The sequence below is a fragment of the Pundamilia nyererei genome, unplaced genomic scaffold, assembly GCF_000239375.1.
Source record: "Pundamilia nyererei isolate P.nyererei 1_Seehausen unplaced genomic scaffold, PunNye1.0 scaffold00002, whole genome shotgun sequence".
Lineage (NCBI taxonomy): Eukaryota > Metazoa > Chordata > Actinopteri > Cichliformes > Cichlidae > Pundamilia > Pundamilia nyererei.
The window spans coordinates 9,942,172-9,956,552 of record NW_005187403.1 but is presented as its reverse complement, the minus strand read 5'-3'; the positions used below and the strand labels follow the sequence as shown (position 1 = coordinate 9,956,552).

General features: G+C 40.6%; 1 protein-coding gene across 12 annotated transcripts in view; it reads left to right on the top strand.

The window, feature by feature from the left end:
• Window positions 1–14,381, top strand: part of dnm1a (dynamin 1a) — a 50,307-nt gene that overhangs the window by 15,357 nt on the left and 20,569 nt on the right. For 8 of the 12 annotated variants that reach the window (XM_013909832.1, XM_005720468.1, XM_013909819.1 and 5 more), the window contains exons 8-16: window positions 90–225; window positions 2,372–2,439; window positions 3,872–4,010; window positions 7,782–7,868; window positions 9,647–9,717; window positions 9,803–9,854; window positions 10,590–10,601; window positions 12,604–12,633; window positions 12,931–13,044. In XM_013909832.1, the coding sequence (XP_013765286.1) occupies window positions 90–225; window positions 2,372–2,439; window positions 3,872–4,010; window positions 7,782–7,868; window positions 9,647–9,717; window positions 9,803–9,854; window positions 10,590–10,601; window positions 12,604–12,633; window positions 12,931–13,044 (709 nt within the window). The remainder of the gene's footprint in view (window positions 1–89; window positions 226–2,371; window positions 2,440–3,871; window positions 4,011–7,781; window positions 7,869–9,646; window positions 9,718–9,802; window positions 9,855–10,589; window positions 10,602–12,603; window positions 12,634–12,930; window positions 13,045–14,381) is intronic. The other 4 variants (XM_005720469.2, XM_013909834.1, XM_005720472.2 and 1 more) reach the window with 1 other exon arrangement.

Here is a 14,381-nt window from a genome sequence, read left to right as displayed (position 1 = left end):
CACACACACACACACACACACACACACACACACACACACACACACACACACACACACAGAAATGTTAATATCTGCACCTTTTCCTGTAGGATGGTGCAGCAGTTCTCGGTGGATTTTGAAAAATGCATAGAGGGCTCTGGGGACCAGATCGACACGGCCGAGCTGTCGGGTGGTGCCAGGATCAATCGCATCTTCCATGAACGCTTCCCCTTTGAACTTGTCAAGGTGTGTGTCGGTTTTGAGATGTCAGGAAGTTATGCGAAGGGTTTATATGGCAGTTTGGTGTCTTAGAAACCTTTCGAGTATATTGTACTTGTTATTGTACAGTGTAAATCCAGTGCTGTTCAAAAGTCTTGAGCCGCACCTCTTTTTGTGTGTGTGTGATGCTAGGAAAATGGGAAATAGGTTCAGGGCTTTGTTTTAAAACATGGGCAAACATACATAGAAATACAGTATATAAGGCAAAACAAGGGAATTTCTCCAATTCTAATGATCATATTAGAAATTCAATATTTGGTATGATCACCTTTATGATCTAAAAACAATCGGAAATGAAGGTAAGAGTTCTTATAATTTCTTATAGTATTCAGGATTCATACTCAGGCTTCTTGAAGGACATTAAAAGCTCTGTGGATGTTGATCCTACACTGCTTCAATAATGTTATGGTCCAGGCTCTGGGAGCCCAATCCATGGCTGACAGTGTTTCATTGTGTGTTTTTCTATCCAGGTATGCTTTTACTGTATTGGCAGTGTGTTTTGGATCATTGTCGTGCTGAAAAATTAGCCACTCAATCAAAATCTGACTTTACTTTCCTGCATTTATAATTCGATCAGTTTTGACCAGAATCAAATTGATGGCTTAAATGCAACTACAGCAGGTTCAGAGTCTCTTCTGTGTTTTAGAGATGGCTGTAGGTCCTCGCCATCCTGTGTCATGTCTTCACTTGATTTTTTCCCCCCCTATTTCTTAAGGATGTGACTTTTAGATTCTGTTCATCAGCTGATAGACTCCACTTGTCCAGTTCCCTCAAATTTTTTTAAGCCACACTGCACACAATGCTGAGATATGACAAGTTTTTAGACATGGGAACTAATTATGTGTGCTTGAATGATTCATAGGTCAGTGTTAAGCAGCTCCACAAACAAAAAACATTCTTCTGAAAATGGCCCTGGGACTGGGTCAGGACTGGACTGAAAAAGCAGCCAAAGAAAAACTGTGGAAAACCTTCAGAAAGCCTGGAAAACTCAAGACTACTTTAAAAAAATACAAGAAAGTCTATCTCCTTGTAAGCTAAATCTAAACAAATGAAGAGTGGCTCAAGTCTGTAAATCAAATAAATAACTTTGGATTAGCAGTAATGTTAGTCAGCTGCATATTTCATTTGTTTGGCAAATTAAGTTTGTTAGGGGGAAAGAAAAGTAGGTCTCCTCACTGGGTCATGATTTATCAAAAGATGCATTGCTAAAAAAAAAAATCCCTCTATGTAACAAAAAGCAAGTGGCTCTTAGTTGGATCTCCAAACATGGACAGCTCACTCCAAAACAGTCTAGTTCGTTTTTGGATGAACAGTCTTTGTAATAACTCTGTGTCTGTATTTTAGACACTGTCGACAGAAAAAAGGTCCTAAAGTCAAGTTTCTCTCAGTCTCTTTAAATCATGACATTTCTCCCCTTCATTGTCCTGCTTTCCTCGCCAAAAGGAAGTGCCTGAGCTTCTTCGCCCGGACGTCTCCCACCTTACCTCTCACACTGTTTCTCTCACCCCATCACCATTTCCATCCACGTTTAAAGCCTCCCCTTGCCTTCTCTGTCCGCCTTCCACCTTGTATTAATCCTCGAGGTCTTTGCTTGCTCCCTCTGGTCTGGTTCATTTTCTCTCACAATATGCCCGTCCTTTCTCTTCCCCGCTTTTCTTCCCTGTCCTCTTTTGCCCTCCCTTTGAGGATATAAAACTTACTGTCTGTGACCAAGTTGCAAAAAAATAATAAAAATGCAGTGTTGGTTTCCCCTGAGGTAAAAAAAAAAAAAGAGCAGGTTGCTTCCTAACCAGAAAACTTACTCAAAACACAGAAAACCCTCAAAGCCTGCCAGATGCATTAGAAGCCGCAGCGAGTAGCTAGAAGTCAATTCATCATTATGTTTTATTTGCTTATGGTGCACGCTTCAGAGAAAATATTAAATTTTGAGTAAAAGCAGGGGAGAATGTGGCATCGCAGTAAATATCATGGAGATATTTGGACAAATATATTAAAAACAGATGTTGCAGGAATAGTCAACAAAGTGACATGAAAGCGAGCGCTGAGTTAGGGAGAATACAAAGTCTGCATGTGCATGTTTGACAACATCTTCCTTTCTCTGTCTGCCTTTCAGATGGAGTTTGACGAGAAAGAACTCCGCAAGGAAATCAGCTACGCTATCAAGAACATTCATGGCATCAGGCACGTCCGCCTTCCAGCTCACCCTCCACCCTTCCCTCTCTTCTTTCTCTGCTTCACCTCCCATCTCTTTGTCTCAGTCACATCTAACCTGCAACTACCCTCCTTGCTAATCCAAGACAGCAGTAACACAAATTGAGGGCTCTGCTGCACACTAAGGTTATACAATATACTTCAGCACAGGGTCGTTTGGGAACAGACGCAGCTGCTGACTGCTGGGTACCCTCGTTTTTTATGTGGTTGCACATTCATGCTGATAAAAGGGCTTTTCATCTCTGTACCTTATTTCTGGGATGTTCTTGTTCCCTCTTCCTGATGATGTGCATGTTTACTGTCTATTTTATTTCACCCCAAAAATTCGGCTAAGCTTTGATTTGGAGTTTTGTTTGTCAAAATCAAACTACGGTATATGGCAAAACTTGTGGGTTTATATATATATATTTATATTTATAAAACATAAATGAGCTGTGCAAAGAAATCATATTTAATATATTTCCATTAGTGCCAAAATATTTCGGATTTCTATCCCTTCTGGTTTCTACTTCGTTCATGTATGTGTCTTTAAAATACCAGATAGATGTTTACCAGGATGTAAAAGCAAGATAAAAAAGAGTTGCTCTTCACATTTTGGTGTAAGAAAATCATGCTTCTGGTTTGAGTATGTTTTAAAATAACAAGAGCTGAGCAAAACGCAACAATTATGTGCAACAAACAGACTTATAAAAAAAAGAGTAAGATAACATGTAGACTAAACAGGATAATACAAAAAATCAATTTGTTTAAATGTGGATTACTGCACATACACTGCTTAACAGTTTTATTAAACCACCACTAACTTTAAGGTTAATTCCACAGCAGCCCTAAATAACAGTACTGGTTACTGTATAATCCACCAATATAAACAAGCTCTTTAATTGAAATTATATAGTAAAATTATTGTTGTTATCCTTGAATTTTCAAATTGATTGTTTTATTATAAAAAGCTAAAAAATAGTAGAGAAAATTATTATTTTTATCAAGATGACAATAAGTTACAGTTCTTTTAGTTAAATTGTTTTTAGTTTGAAACTATTTTTTAAAAAGTCTTTGCTTTTATGACAGGTGCTTTATTACATTTGTTAAGCCCTGTATGTAAAATACTTGCTGTGATGCTTGATTATAAAAGGTATATGACTAATGTGAGTAACACGACGGCCTCTTTGGTCTAAAACAATAAAACAATAACTGAATATTTGCTGTGTAGGATCACATCCCGGTTCCTTGCCTTTTCTTGTCTTTTGCTGAATTTTTGCCAGAAGTGGAGGGTAAATCTTTATAATTAACACTCTCCTCTCTACCCAACCCTCTTTATTCCTTCTCTTTTCTTTCTTTCCACCAACTCCTCCTCCTCCTCTCGTCTTTCGGCCCTGTGGCTGCTTCTCTCTGTGTCGGGCAGAACTGGCCTCTTCACCCCGGACATGGCCTTTGAGACCATTGTGAAAAGGCAGATTGGGAAGATTAAAGAGCCTTGCACCAAATGTGTGGACATGGTCATTTCTGAGCTAGTCAATACAGTTAGGCAGTGTACCAAGAAGGTAAAAAAAATAAAAGCTAGCACTTTTTTCCTTGCTTTCCACCTCTTCAGTCCCTCTGCTGTTCGCTCCCTTTCACTCTAACCACCTGACTCCCTCCAGCCCTCGCTGCTGTTGGACAGCGAGGGGACGCCTGGAGCGGCAGGGTGGGCTGCTGTACGCCTGCCTGCCCTACCTTACTGTAGTACCGTGGAGGGTTTGGCTGGACAGGCTGGCTGTGGTAGATGGTTGTGCTGAAGAAACAGAGTGGGGACGCTGAGCGATCATCAGAATACGTCTGCCTTAGAAAGCTATCAGAGCATTCAGTGATGCTCGGAGTAAACTGATGGGTAACATCACGAGGGCAACACCCTTTCCACCGTTTCTAGTGCAAGCTAGACAAACACATACACATAAAATCCTGTCTTTCATTTCGAATACCTGGCAGGCGTATTGGATGACCTCAGTATCCGAACTTTCTCGTGTGTGAGATTGCAGCCGTGCACCTGCAGCTGACGGGAGCCATGACAATTACTGCTTAACTTCACGCCTCAGGGGCTGCACTCTGAGCGAAAGATGAGAGAAAGCAGGGCCAAAGAAAAGAGCAGCAATCTTTATCCACGCGGATCGGCTGTAACCAAGCAAGTTCAAGAGCGCGACAACGCTGGGATGATAAATATCATGATCGGACTCCCTCTGGAAGTCAGAGGAGAGCTGGGTGGAGAGGGGTTCAACACCAGGGGAGATCAGGCTGTTTTGGCTGGAGGTTGGGGTGCACAGCTGCGGTCTCTTGGTGTGTTGCTTGGAGTTTTTGGCTGGCAGAGTCACGCAGGCTGGGAGCTCTTTCTATTTCTTTCAGTCTCCTCCTCGTCTTCTTTGTTCATAGAGAGAGGCTCCAGCACTGTCCTGTTTTAGGATGGCTTTAGGGGGAAACCAAATGTCTCACTTGCACTTTCTTCCTTCTGTGCTGTTTATCCCCCCCCGCCCACCCCCCTCTTGTCTTTGTCATCTTCAATCTGTTCTCCTGCTTCATCTCCAATTTTCACCTGCCTCATCTGTTTACTGCCCCTCTCCCTCACCATCTGTTCTCACGGCTTTCTTTTAAATTGGTCTCATCTTTTTACTGTATTTCCTTTCTACCTCCACTTACAACTCTTCATTCGATGCTTTTAATTTTCCTCTTTCCCACCTATTTCTTTCGTTTTTATTTCTTTCCTGCTCCTTTCTCTCTCTCGTACTGCCTACCTATCTCTACAGGACGGGGCTATTCACCCCCGACCTGGCTTTTGAAGCCATAGTGAAAAAGCAGATCCAAAAGCTGAAGGAGCCCACACTGAAGTGTATAGATATGGTAGTGAGTGAACTCACCTTCACCATACAGAAGTGTAGCCAAAAGGTAAAATGTTAAAGAGAACAAAGCCACTTTCGCTATCTCTGTTAATCTTACAGGTAAGGGTAGACTGATAGCTGGAGGGTTTTTTTTACCCATACTTTATATAAAGAGATATATGAGAGACAAACAGTATTTGTATCCCAAAAACACCTTGTATATTATATTTATTGGTTATAAGGAAGAAAATCATTTTTTTAATGCAATGACTGGCTAATATTTCAAAAATAGCACCAATGCTATATTTTATACATGTTAAATAATGTTATATGAAGACTATGCATAAAAAGCTACGTTGCTGTGCTAAAGTCTTATATCTTTATATAGGAAAAAGGTGCAGCGATTTATTGAAACATGTACAAACATATGTGGCAATGCAGAGCTCGTACGATACTAATGACGTCAAAAGGCTGCATAATTAAATGGTACCACATGAGCCACATTGTGCTGCTCTGTAAAGGGAGTAGTGCACAAGTCTGATGCTCCAGAGACTCCACTGACTACACCGTAATCAGCTGTGATAAACATAATCAACAATTACAACGTCTTTGATTTAAAAAAGCATTTTTTAATTAAAAAAAGACACAAAACCCCCCAAATTAGGACATTTTTAAGTGACATAAAATGTTGAGCAGTATTTGTAAACCGACCCACAATAAATAAAGAATGAATGAATGAATGTAAGTTTTGAAACACACTAAACTTTAATCAGCACTTATCAGTCTATCCTTGCTCCTTATGTAACCACGTAACCTTTATTGTAACTAAACTATGGTTATCATTTGGTTTTTTGGTCGGTTATAACCGGCCTTATATTGACAACCAAGCACACCGCATGTTAGACAACTTTTTGGTTTTTTTCCTCAGTATATTTCATGATGTCTAAAAACCGTTTGATTTAACCGGATTAAAATCACACCTTTTCTGTCTCTGTCAGTGTGGTTCAGTATACCGGAGTGACTGGTTGTGTACTTCCACTCATTGACTAACTGACGTGATTCGAGCGTCTCTTTATTTCTTCTTTCATTTCTCTTTCGTCCTCTCCGTCCCGTCGTCCTGCACAAACCTTTGAATGGCTGCTTCCTCGCTAAGCGACTGACCAGCACAGAGTAGCAGTGCCGCCTCCTTTGGATTTCTCTTCACTGTCACGCTTTTGCAGTTATTTCACTGTATCAAAAAGATACTGTAACATAATACCCAGTGTTTGGGAAAATCCACAAAGGGGGTCAGTTTGAAGTCTTCCCACACCTCCCCGTCCCCCACCCTCCACCCTTTCCCTGCTTCTTTGCATTGCATGCCAGCCTGAATCTCTTCCCTCCACTGTTCTTTTTCCAGTGTCAGTTCTGAAGTCACTGACTGCAGCAGCAGATTTTGACAGATCGTGTCTGTCGTCAAGTTGCGTTGCATCTTTCTACCTGCATAAATTATCTGCTTCCATATGGCGCACGTAACTTTTCGCTATTTGGTACAAGAACATGAAACAGTCTCCATTCGTAACGGCACAGTGATGCCGTTGTTAGTTGTGTGTGCCTTCTAAATAAAATCAACATTCTGATTGGGAGATATGCTTCAGATATGCACCCTCGGTCCTCTAAAACTTTAAATATGCAGTGTATGCTGTGTGATGTTGAAAAGCCTCATTATTATTGGCAGTAGGACCTGAAAAAGTCACTTATTTAATTCAAATACTGGCAAAAATTATTTAAAGTGTTTCTTCTTTATCGGTGTCATCTGCTCTGTCAGTGGATCAGACCTGGAAGGCGCTAAATAAGCTCCCAAACAACGAAAGAGGCCGATCGGTACCTACTCACTAACCCTCCAAAGATGCACTGTAACTTGCACGAAAGCCTTTCTTTCTCGTGCTGCGATTATTTGATTTTCTTTGCTTTTCTCTCTTTCCTCACACTTCTCCAAATGTGTTTGTGTCACTTTGGAGACCCACCAGCGTCTGCGTTCGTGGGTTTTGCAATGAGCTCATGGAAAAAGACCCACAGTGTGCTGGGAAAAAGAAAGCTTTTTCTGCCAGGAACATTGTTTATTCTGTGTTTGTGGTGAAAAAGAAGAAAAATCACAGACTTTGCTCTATTCTCTTGCATTTGTTACACGGTGGGAACGAATACACATTTGGCACGTATTATTTAATCTAACACAAGTCAACACCCACTCAGGGTGAGCAGTGACTAGAGCTGAGTCTGCGATAAACCCAGACCCCCTCAAACATACCGTGTTTAATTGTGTTTCTGTATTTTGTTGTGTTGTGGAACTGTGTGCTGTGGTTCTGTGAGATCTTTTTTTTTTTTTATTTGTTTACTGAATCTTGTACATTGACGTGTGACAGTGTGTGCATGTGTTGGGATCTGTGTTTGTTTTTTGGGCTACTTACCTACCGTTTTCTGTGCTCACAGCTGGCTCAGTACCCCATGCTGAGGGAGGAGATGGAGAGAATTGTCACTCAGCACATCAGAGACAGAGAAAGCCGCACTAAAGGACAGGTAAAGCAGACAAACAGTGTGTACGGTGTAAAGTGTGTGGGGGGGTTGTGATGGTGTGGTACGTTTGTGTAAAACAATGATATGGATGAATTGTTTTGTCCTGGTTTAAATCAGTGTGCATCCTGGTGTGTGCTGGAATTTGTCATTGTTCTATATAATAACCGCATCATGATGTCTTAGGAAGGAAAGTGCTTTGTTGTCTCTTAAAGTTGTGATATTTTGCTTTCATGAAGGCAGCTGTGAGATCTTTTTACTGGTCTGTTTCCAACTAGTGGTCCATCATCTCAAAATTTCCATGTCTGCAAACCATTTTCAGTTACAAGCTGCTCCTATTTAGCGCTTTAATTTTATTTCATATTCATTTTTTATGGAGAATATAATAATTTGTAATGTAGAAAGTATTTCTGCAAAGAAGCAGGGGCTTTTAACAGTTTGTTCTTACTCACTTCCTGCTGAAATAGTTTTTCTTAAAGTATATCAGTTTAATTTTACTTATTGACCAATCACAGTGCTTAAGACTACAAGTCACATTTAACCATGAATTCATACAGCGCTTTAATCTAAACACTTTACCTAAGTCACATACGCCCAATATACACCCACCAGCCACTTTATTAGTTGCACCTTGCTCGTACTGTTCTAGACCCAGTTTTCCATCAGAACTGCCTTTATTGTGTGTAGCAGAGATTTACTAACATGCTGGAAACACTCTTCTGAGATTTTGGTCCATTTTGATATGATAGTATTACACAGATGCTGCAGGTTTGTCAGCTGCATATCCATAATCCCTGCTCCGTGCTCTGTGGTCATAAAGGGATCGACATAGTCACCAACAGTGCTCATAGTTTCTATGATGTATATATAATGATCAGTGGCAGCCGATGTGGTCTACTGCTGAAGCCCATCTGCTTCAAGGTTTGATATGTTGTGCATGAAGAGATGCTCTTCTGCATACCTCGGTTGCTTTCCTATCAGCTTGAAGCAGTTTGACCATTATCCTCTGACCTCGAGAACCAGCAAGGCATTTTTAGCCAGAGAACTGCTGCTCATTTTCTCTTTTTTGAACCATTCTCCATAAAACCCTAGAGATGGTTGTGTGGGAAAATCCCAGCAGATCAGCAGTTTTTGAAATACTCAGACCGGCCCATCTGGCAACAACCATGCCAGATTCAGAATAACTTCAATCACCTTTCTTTCTTATTCTGATGCTCATTTTGAACGTGAATAGGTCTTGACCATGACTGAATTAAATGAAAGGGTGTACCTAATGCAGTGGCTTTTGAGTGAGTTGACCTAGCCAGAGCACTCTAATGAAGCCCATGTAGGAACAGGAAGAACATGGAAACTTCCCATCTGGGTTTTGAATCAGGAACTTCATGCTGTGAGGTGACAGTGTAACCTCTGTGCTGCCTCGTTCCCCTATAATTTTCACTGAACACTATGACCTTTCCAAACATTTCCGTGTAAATGCACACACACACACACACACACACACACACACACACACACACACACACACACACACACACACACACACACTGTTACGAGAAAGAAGTTTAAGAAGTTAAAAAAGACAAACTACAAGAAACCAGTTTTGTGATGTTGCATTGCTCTGTGTGTATAGTGATAATAAAGATTATTCAGATTCAATGATACATAGAAAGTACCTCAGATTTAATTCATTGAGTGCGGCTGAATTACAAAATGAAAGCTGGGGACCAGGGCTCCAAAATATGATATATAAGTATAAAACTGACTGTTTTACTCTCTCTGTTCAGGTGTTGCTGTTGATAGACATTGAGCTGTCCTATATGAACACTAACCATGAGGACTTCATCGGATTTGCCAAGTAAGTTTAGAAATCTGCTGCCGCTACAGTGGAAAGTCTTTACTACTTAAGGTCAAAGTACAGTATCGCATGTTTTGTTGTGCAGTGCCCAGCAGAGGATCAACCAGATGAGCAAGAAGAAAGCAGCCGGCAATCAGGTACTCCGATCACTAACAGGCAGACACGCTGTCTGTACTCTTGCAGAGCTGTGCTGTTCACTCCAGGCCTCTTTCAGCTGCTGTAACACGATGATTCCACTCCTCCAAATATGTTTTGTCTGTTGGCAAGCGACGTGCCAGCTGAACTTTATGAGGTTTTACCCTAAGGCTTAGCTCTGTTAGCACTCAGCTCTTGTGTTTTCGCTCATGGTAAATGTTGCACAGCTATACGGTCTATGGTTACAGTGGGCAACAGCCCATTAGTTATACAATGCCACAACCCCGTGCTGCTCTTGTACACGTTACACAATAATGGACAACACTTGTGTGGTCATGAAACAGCTTGTCCTTTTGGTGAAAAACCATGATAGCTCCTGTGGTTTAAAGCTTTAAAGACAACAACAGTTATTACCTTTCCACCCAATAGAAAGCCTTCTAATTAAAAAAAACAACACAGTACAGTAACTGAATATTTAAGTGTAATGGCTACATATTTATGGTTCGGTAACAGCTTTTGGATGACGTTGCTTTTTTAAAGTGTTTTGAAGCGCTTCCTGTGCATTCTTCTTCTACTTTTAGCATATTTTTATTTTACTCTCTTTTTCTTCTTCTTCTTCTTATCAGCTCTATATGTTTTAGTATCTGTCATTTTGTTGCCTTGAGTTTCCTCTGAGTGTTTTCTTCTTTGCTCTCTTTCGTCCCTTCCTCCTTCTCTCTGTGGCTTTTGCACTTCAGGATGAAATCATGGTGAGTAGTGTGGGGCTGTGATTCTGTGCATATCTGCAGGTGAGCATTTGTATGTATGAGCTCATATCCATACACGTTACATATATCAGGATTTATGTGTTTATAAATGTTTAAACTTGTATGTCTTTTATGTATTTTAGGCTGTAATTAATAGTGGATACATGAGTGTGTGTGTGTGTGTGTGTGTATGAAATAACATTCAGAGTAAGTGCTAGTAGATTGGCAGCTGGCTGTAGTTAGAGATGCTTGGCTGTTTCCTTGTTCTCCTTTTTTTTCAGCTATGTCATCCCCACAGAAACACAATTACATTTCAGGGTTGTAAATATGCCATAAAAAGCTTTTGTGCACATAAAAAGAAGTGTGATTCTCTGTTGTATAATGTTATTTTGTGTGTGTGTGTGTGCGTGAACCCCACATGCATCTTTCAGAAAGGCCCAGTTTGGAGATGTTCAGTGTGGCTTTGGCTCTGCAGTTGATTTGCTTTGGCAGTAAATAGATGCCCCCCAGCAGTAGCTTGAACTACATGAAGAGGGAGTCACACGTCTAAAGAAGCAATAAAGACAAAAGACAGAAAAGAAGAGAGTCTGAAAAAATTCTGATAAATATTTTCCCTTGAAATATTGATCAAAGGGGTCTTAGCGTTCCCCTGCCTCTTCTAAATTCAAAGTAACACAGAAGGCCAGAGGACATGAATACCTGCAGACATATGGCATCCCTGTAGTTGTCACTGCAACCACCCAGAGAAGGGTCAAAGGTTAGGGGCACATTGTAAGCAAAGTGGTGAACTTAACATCCTGTTTATAGATGGATATCATTGGCCCTTAAAGACCCTGAAGCTTCTGCTCTTCTCATTCACTGCTGGTCTGACCTCCATGCAGGGAAATTTAGGAGAACATGAAAGTAGAAACTCAACATTAAAAATGTTTCTGAAAACACCTCTGTGTCTTAGATAATCTTTCAAATATTACAAATCCTTTACAGGCCACCAAGTTATGCTTAAAGCTAACCACACCTTATGATAGATCCTAATCTAAATGTTCAAGAATTCTAAACTTTTTATAGAGATTAATTATTAATTATTTAAATGTAGAGCAAGTCCCTCATGTAAAACTTAAAACACGTCTCATTAGACCTCCTTTTATAAGGCAAAACAGTGACAAGACCTAAAGGCGTTGACTCTATAAGAACAGGCTGATAGTCAGATTATAGATTATTTGTCTTTTCTAAAAAAAAAAAAATCCCAAAATACTGACTCTAAGTAATCTGATTACTTGTAAATTTTCCAATGTAATCTTGTTACATAAGTACAGTGTAAACTGTTACATTTAATTGACTCTGGACAAATTCATTTTATGTGATTGGCGGACATTCAGTTTACACCAAGCATGTTTTCCTTTGTTTATTATATATATGATATATTTTTGAGCTGCATTTAACTCCAAATTACTACTTTTTATTTATGAGGGCAAAGAATTATGTCTTTAAGTGTGTGCTGTGGACCCTTATTGTTGTCCAGAAACCATCAGAAGAACATAAGTGAGTTGAATTGTTCAATAGTGATCCAAAAGACACAAATGAATGGACTTCATAAATCCATCCAGACTTTTTTTAAGGGTTTACATTGTCGGTAGGTAATTGCCAGGCTTTAAATTATTTTATTCTGCTTTAAACTACTTTAAAGGGAAACAGCTGAATTGAATGTATGTTATTTCAATGCTCTTGCTCAGATAATTAATCGGCTGCTTCCATTTGCAAAGCTCATACCTACAGTGTAGCATAAAACAGGATCGCATGCTTTTCACTGCATGATCTTCAAAAGGTGACACGGGCCACTGCAGCCTCCTTATCTGCCTCGTCCCTCATCCTGCTTGCTGTCCCCTTGCTGCCATCCCAGCAGCCGGCTGTAATGTGCTGGCAGTTGATCAGTCGTGTGTATTTGGCCTTTTACTAAATGCCCTATGCTGGCATAGCTTTGTAATATTCTCTCCACATTCTCATTCAGCCGGAGAGAGGAGTTAACGATCGGTTCAAGGTAAATAACCTGCACACCATCGTACTGTATGTGTGACTGTAAAGTGGAGGGAATGAAATACAAGAGAGCTGAGGAGAAAAAAGAGAGCGAGTGCGAGGAGTGTGTTGGTGGTTAGCTGAGCGTTTTTGTTAGCTCATTCACTTCTGCTGTGTAGGTAGGCCTACATATGTGTGTGGTAAATGTCTGTAAATGTAAAGGTTGATGGATGTTAATGTTAACTTTGTGAAATGTGCAAATGCTGGTTGAGTTTCAGCTGATTTCCTTTCTGTGTGTCTGCTATATCTGTCTGTTTCTCAGGTGATCAGGAAGGGCTGGCTGACCATTAATAACATCGGCATCATGAAGGGAGGCGCCAAGGAGTACTGGTTTGTACTCACCGCCGAGAGTCTGTCCTGGTACAAGGATGATGAGGTGAGACAGAGTTCACGTAAAGTCACTCGTGCACACGGAGTCACACGGTCAGGGTGTTTGTGTGTGTTTGCATGTTTCAGTATCTGCACACTCAAAGTCTTGGTTTAGAGTTCTGTTTGCGGTCTGAGCTGCAGACCTGATGACTGAATCATCTGCCCGAAGCATCAGCCAACTGCTTTGTAGTGTTTTGCAAAGAAAAATGCAGCGCAAGAGATTCATAAAAGTATGCAACACTGCACTACAAGTACTTGTTACTGCATAGAAACAGAGTTTTGTTTTGAAAGGGAAACAAAGGGTTCTTTGCAGGATAATTGATTCAAAGTTAAACCCGACTGAAACTCAGTTTTGAAGGCTCAGATCAATATTTGAAAATCTTATGATGATGATCTGAGACATGTTGTTTTTTGCTTTTGTGTGTGTTGACCATAATATATAAATAAAAAACCCAGAAAAGGACTTAAAATGGGTCATTTAACGAGTTGAAAAATAAACTGGATAGTGCCCCCTGATGGATAAACAATATAATGTCCGTGCAGTGCAAATGACCACAGATCAACAGTCTTTTGATTCTTGTGTTCCAACTTATGTGCTGACAGAGATTTTTCTGTGTTTAGTAAACGTCAGACTAGTCAGCCGCTCCGTTTTTTGGTGTACTTCAGTTTGACAGGACTTTGGAGTTTGGTGGTTTCATATAATTAGGAAAAAGCTTGTTTGGGAAAAACAAAACTTGACAAAATTGACATTTCTTCACAGTATAATTTGATTATAAAGCATGTAGTCTTGTGATCCGATTCCTACTGTATGACACTATGAAATTACATTTTACTCTGGCGGTTTTTCTGCATCTTTACCGCACAACCCGACACAATTTTCCTGGGATCCGAGTGTTTATTCTCTGTGACCTGGTCCAACATTCATTCCACTGCAGCTATGACTGCTGGTCAGTGTTATCTTCTGCACACTGATATGATTCTCCCTGACATGCTTTGTTCCTGGACTTACTGGTCAAAGCGGTATCCCATGATGCTTTGCAGAACTATTAGGAGCTAGCCACAGTCTCGCTGTCTCCATGCCTTAGCCACAGCCTCTGTGCGCGCTGACATCAGGCTGTGTGTGTGTGTGTGTCTGTGTGTGTGTGTGTGTGTGTGTGTGTGTGTGTAGGACTGAGCAGACCTTTCTAAAAAGTCAGGACCCCACAGCATGTCAGACATTGAAGCTGGCACACATATGTGCATACCAGAGCCCTTGCATTGCCCTGTTCCTAATTACACACACACACACACACACACACACACACACACACACACACACACACACACACACACACACACACACAC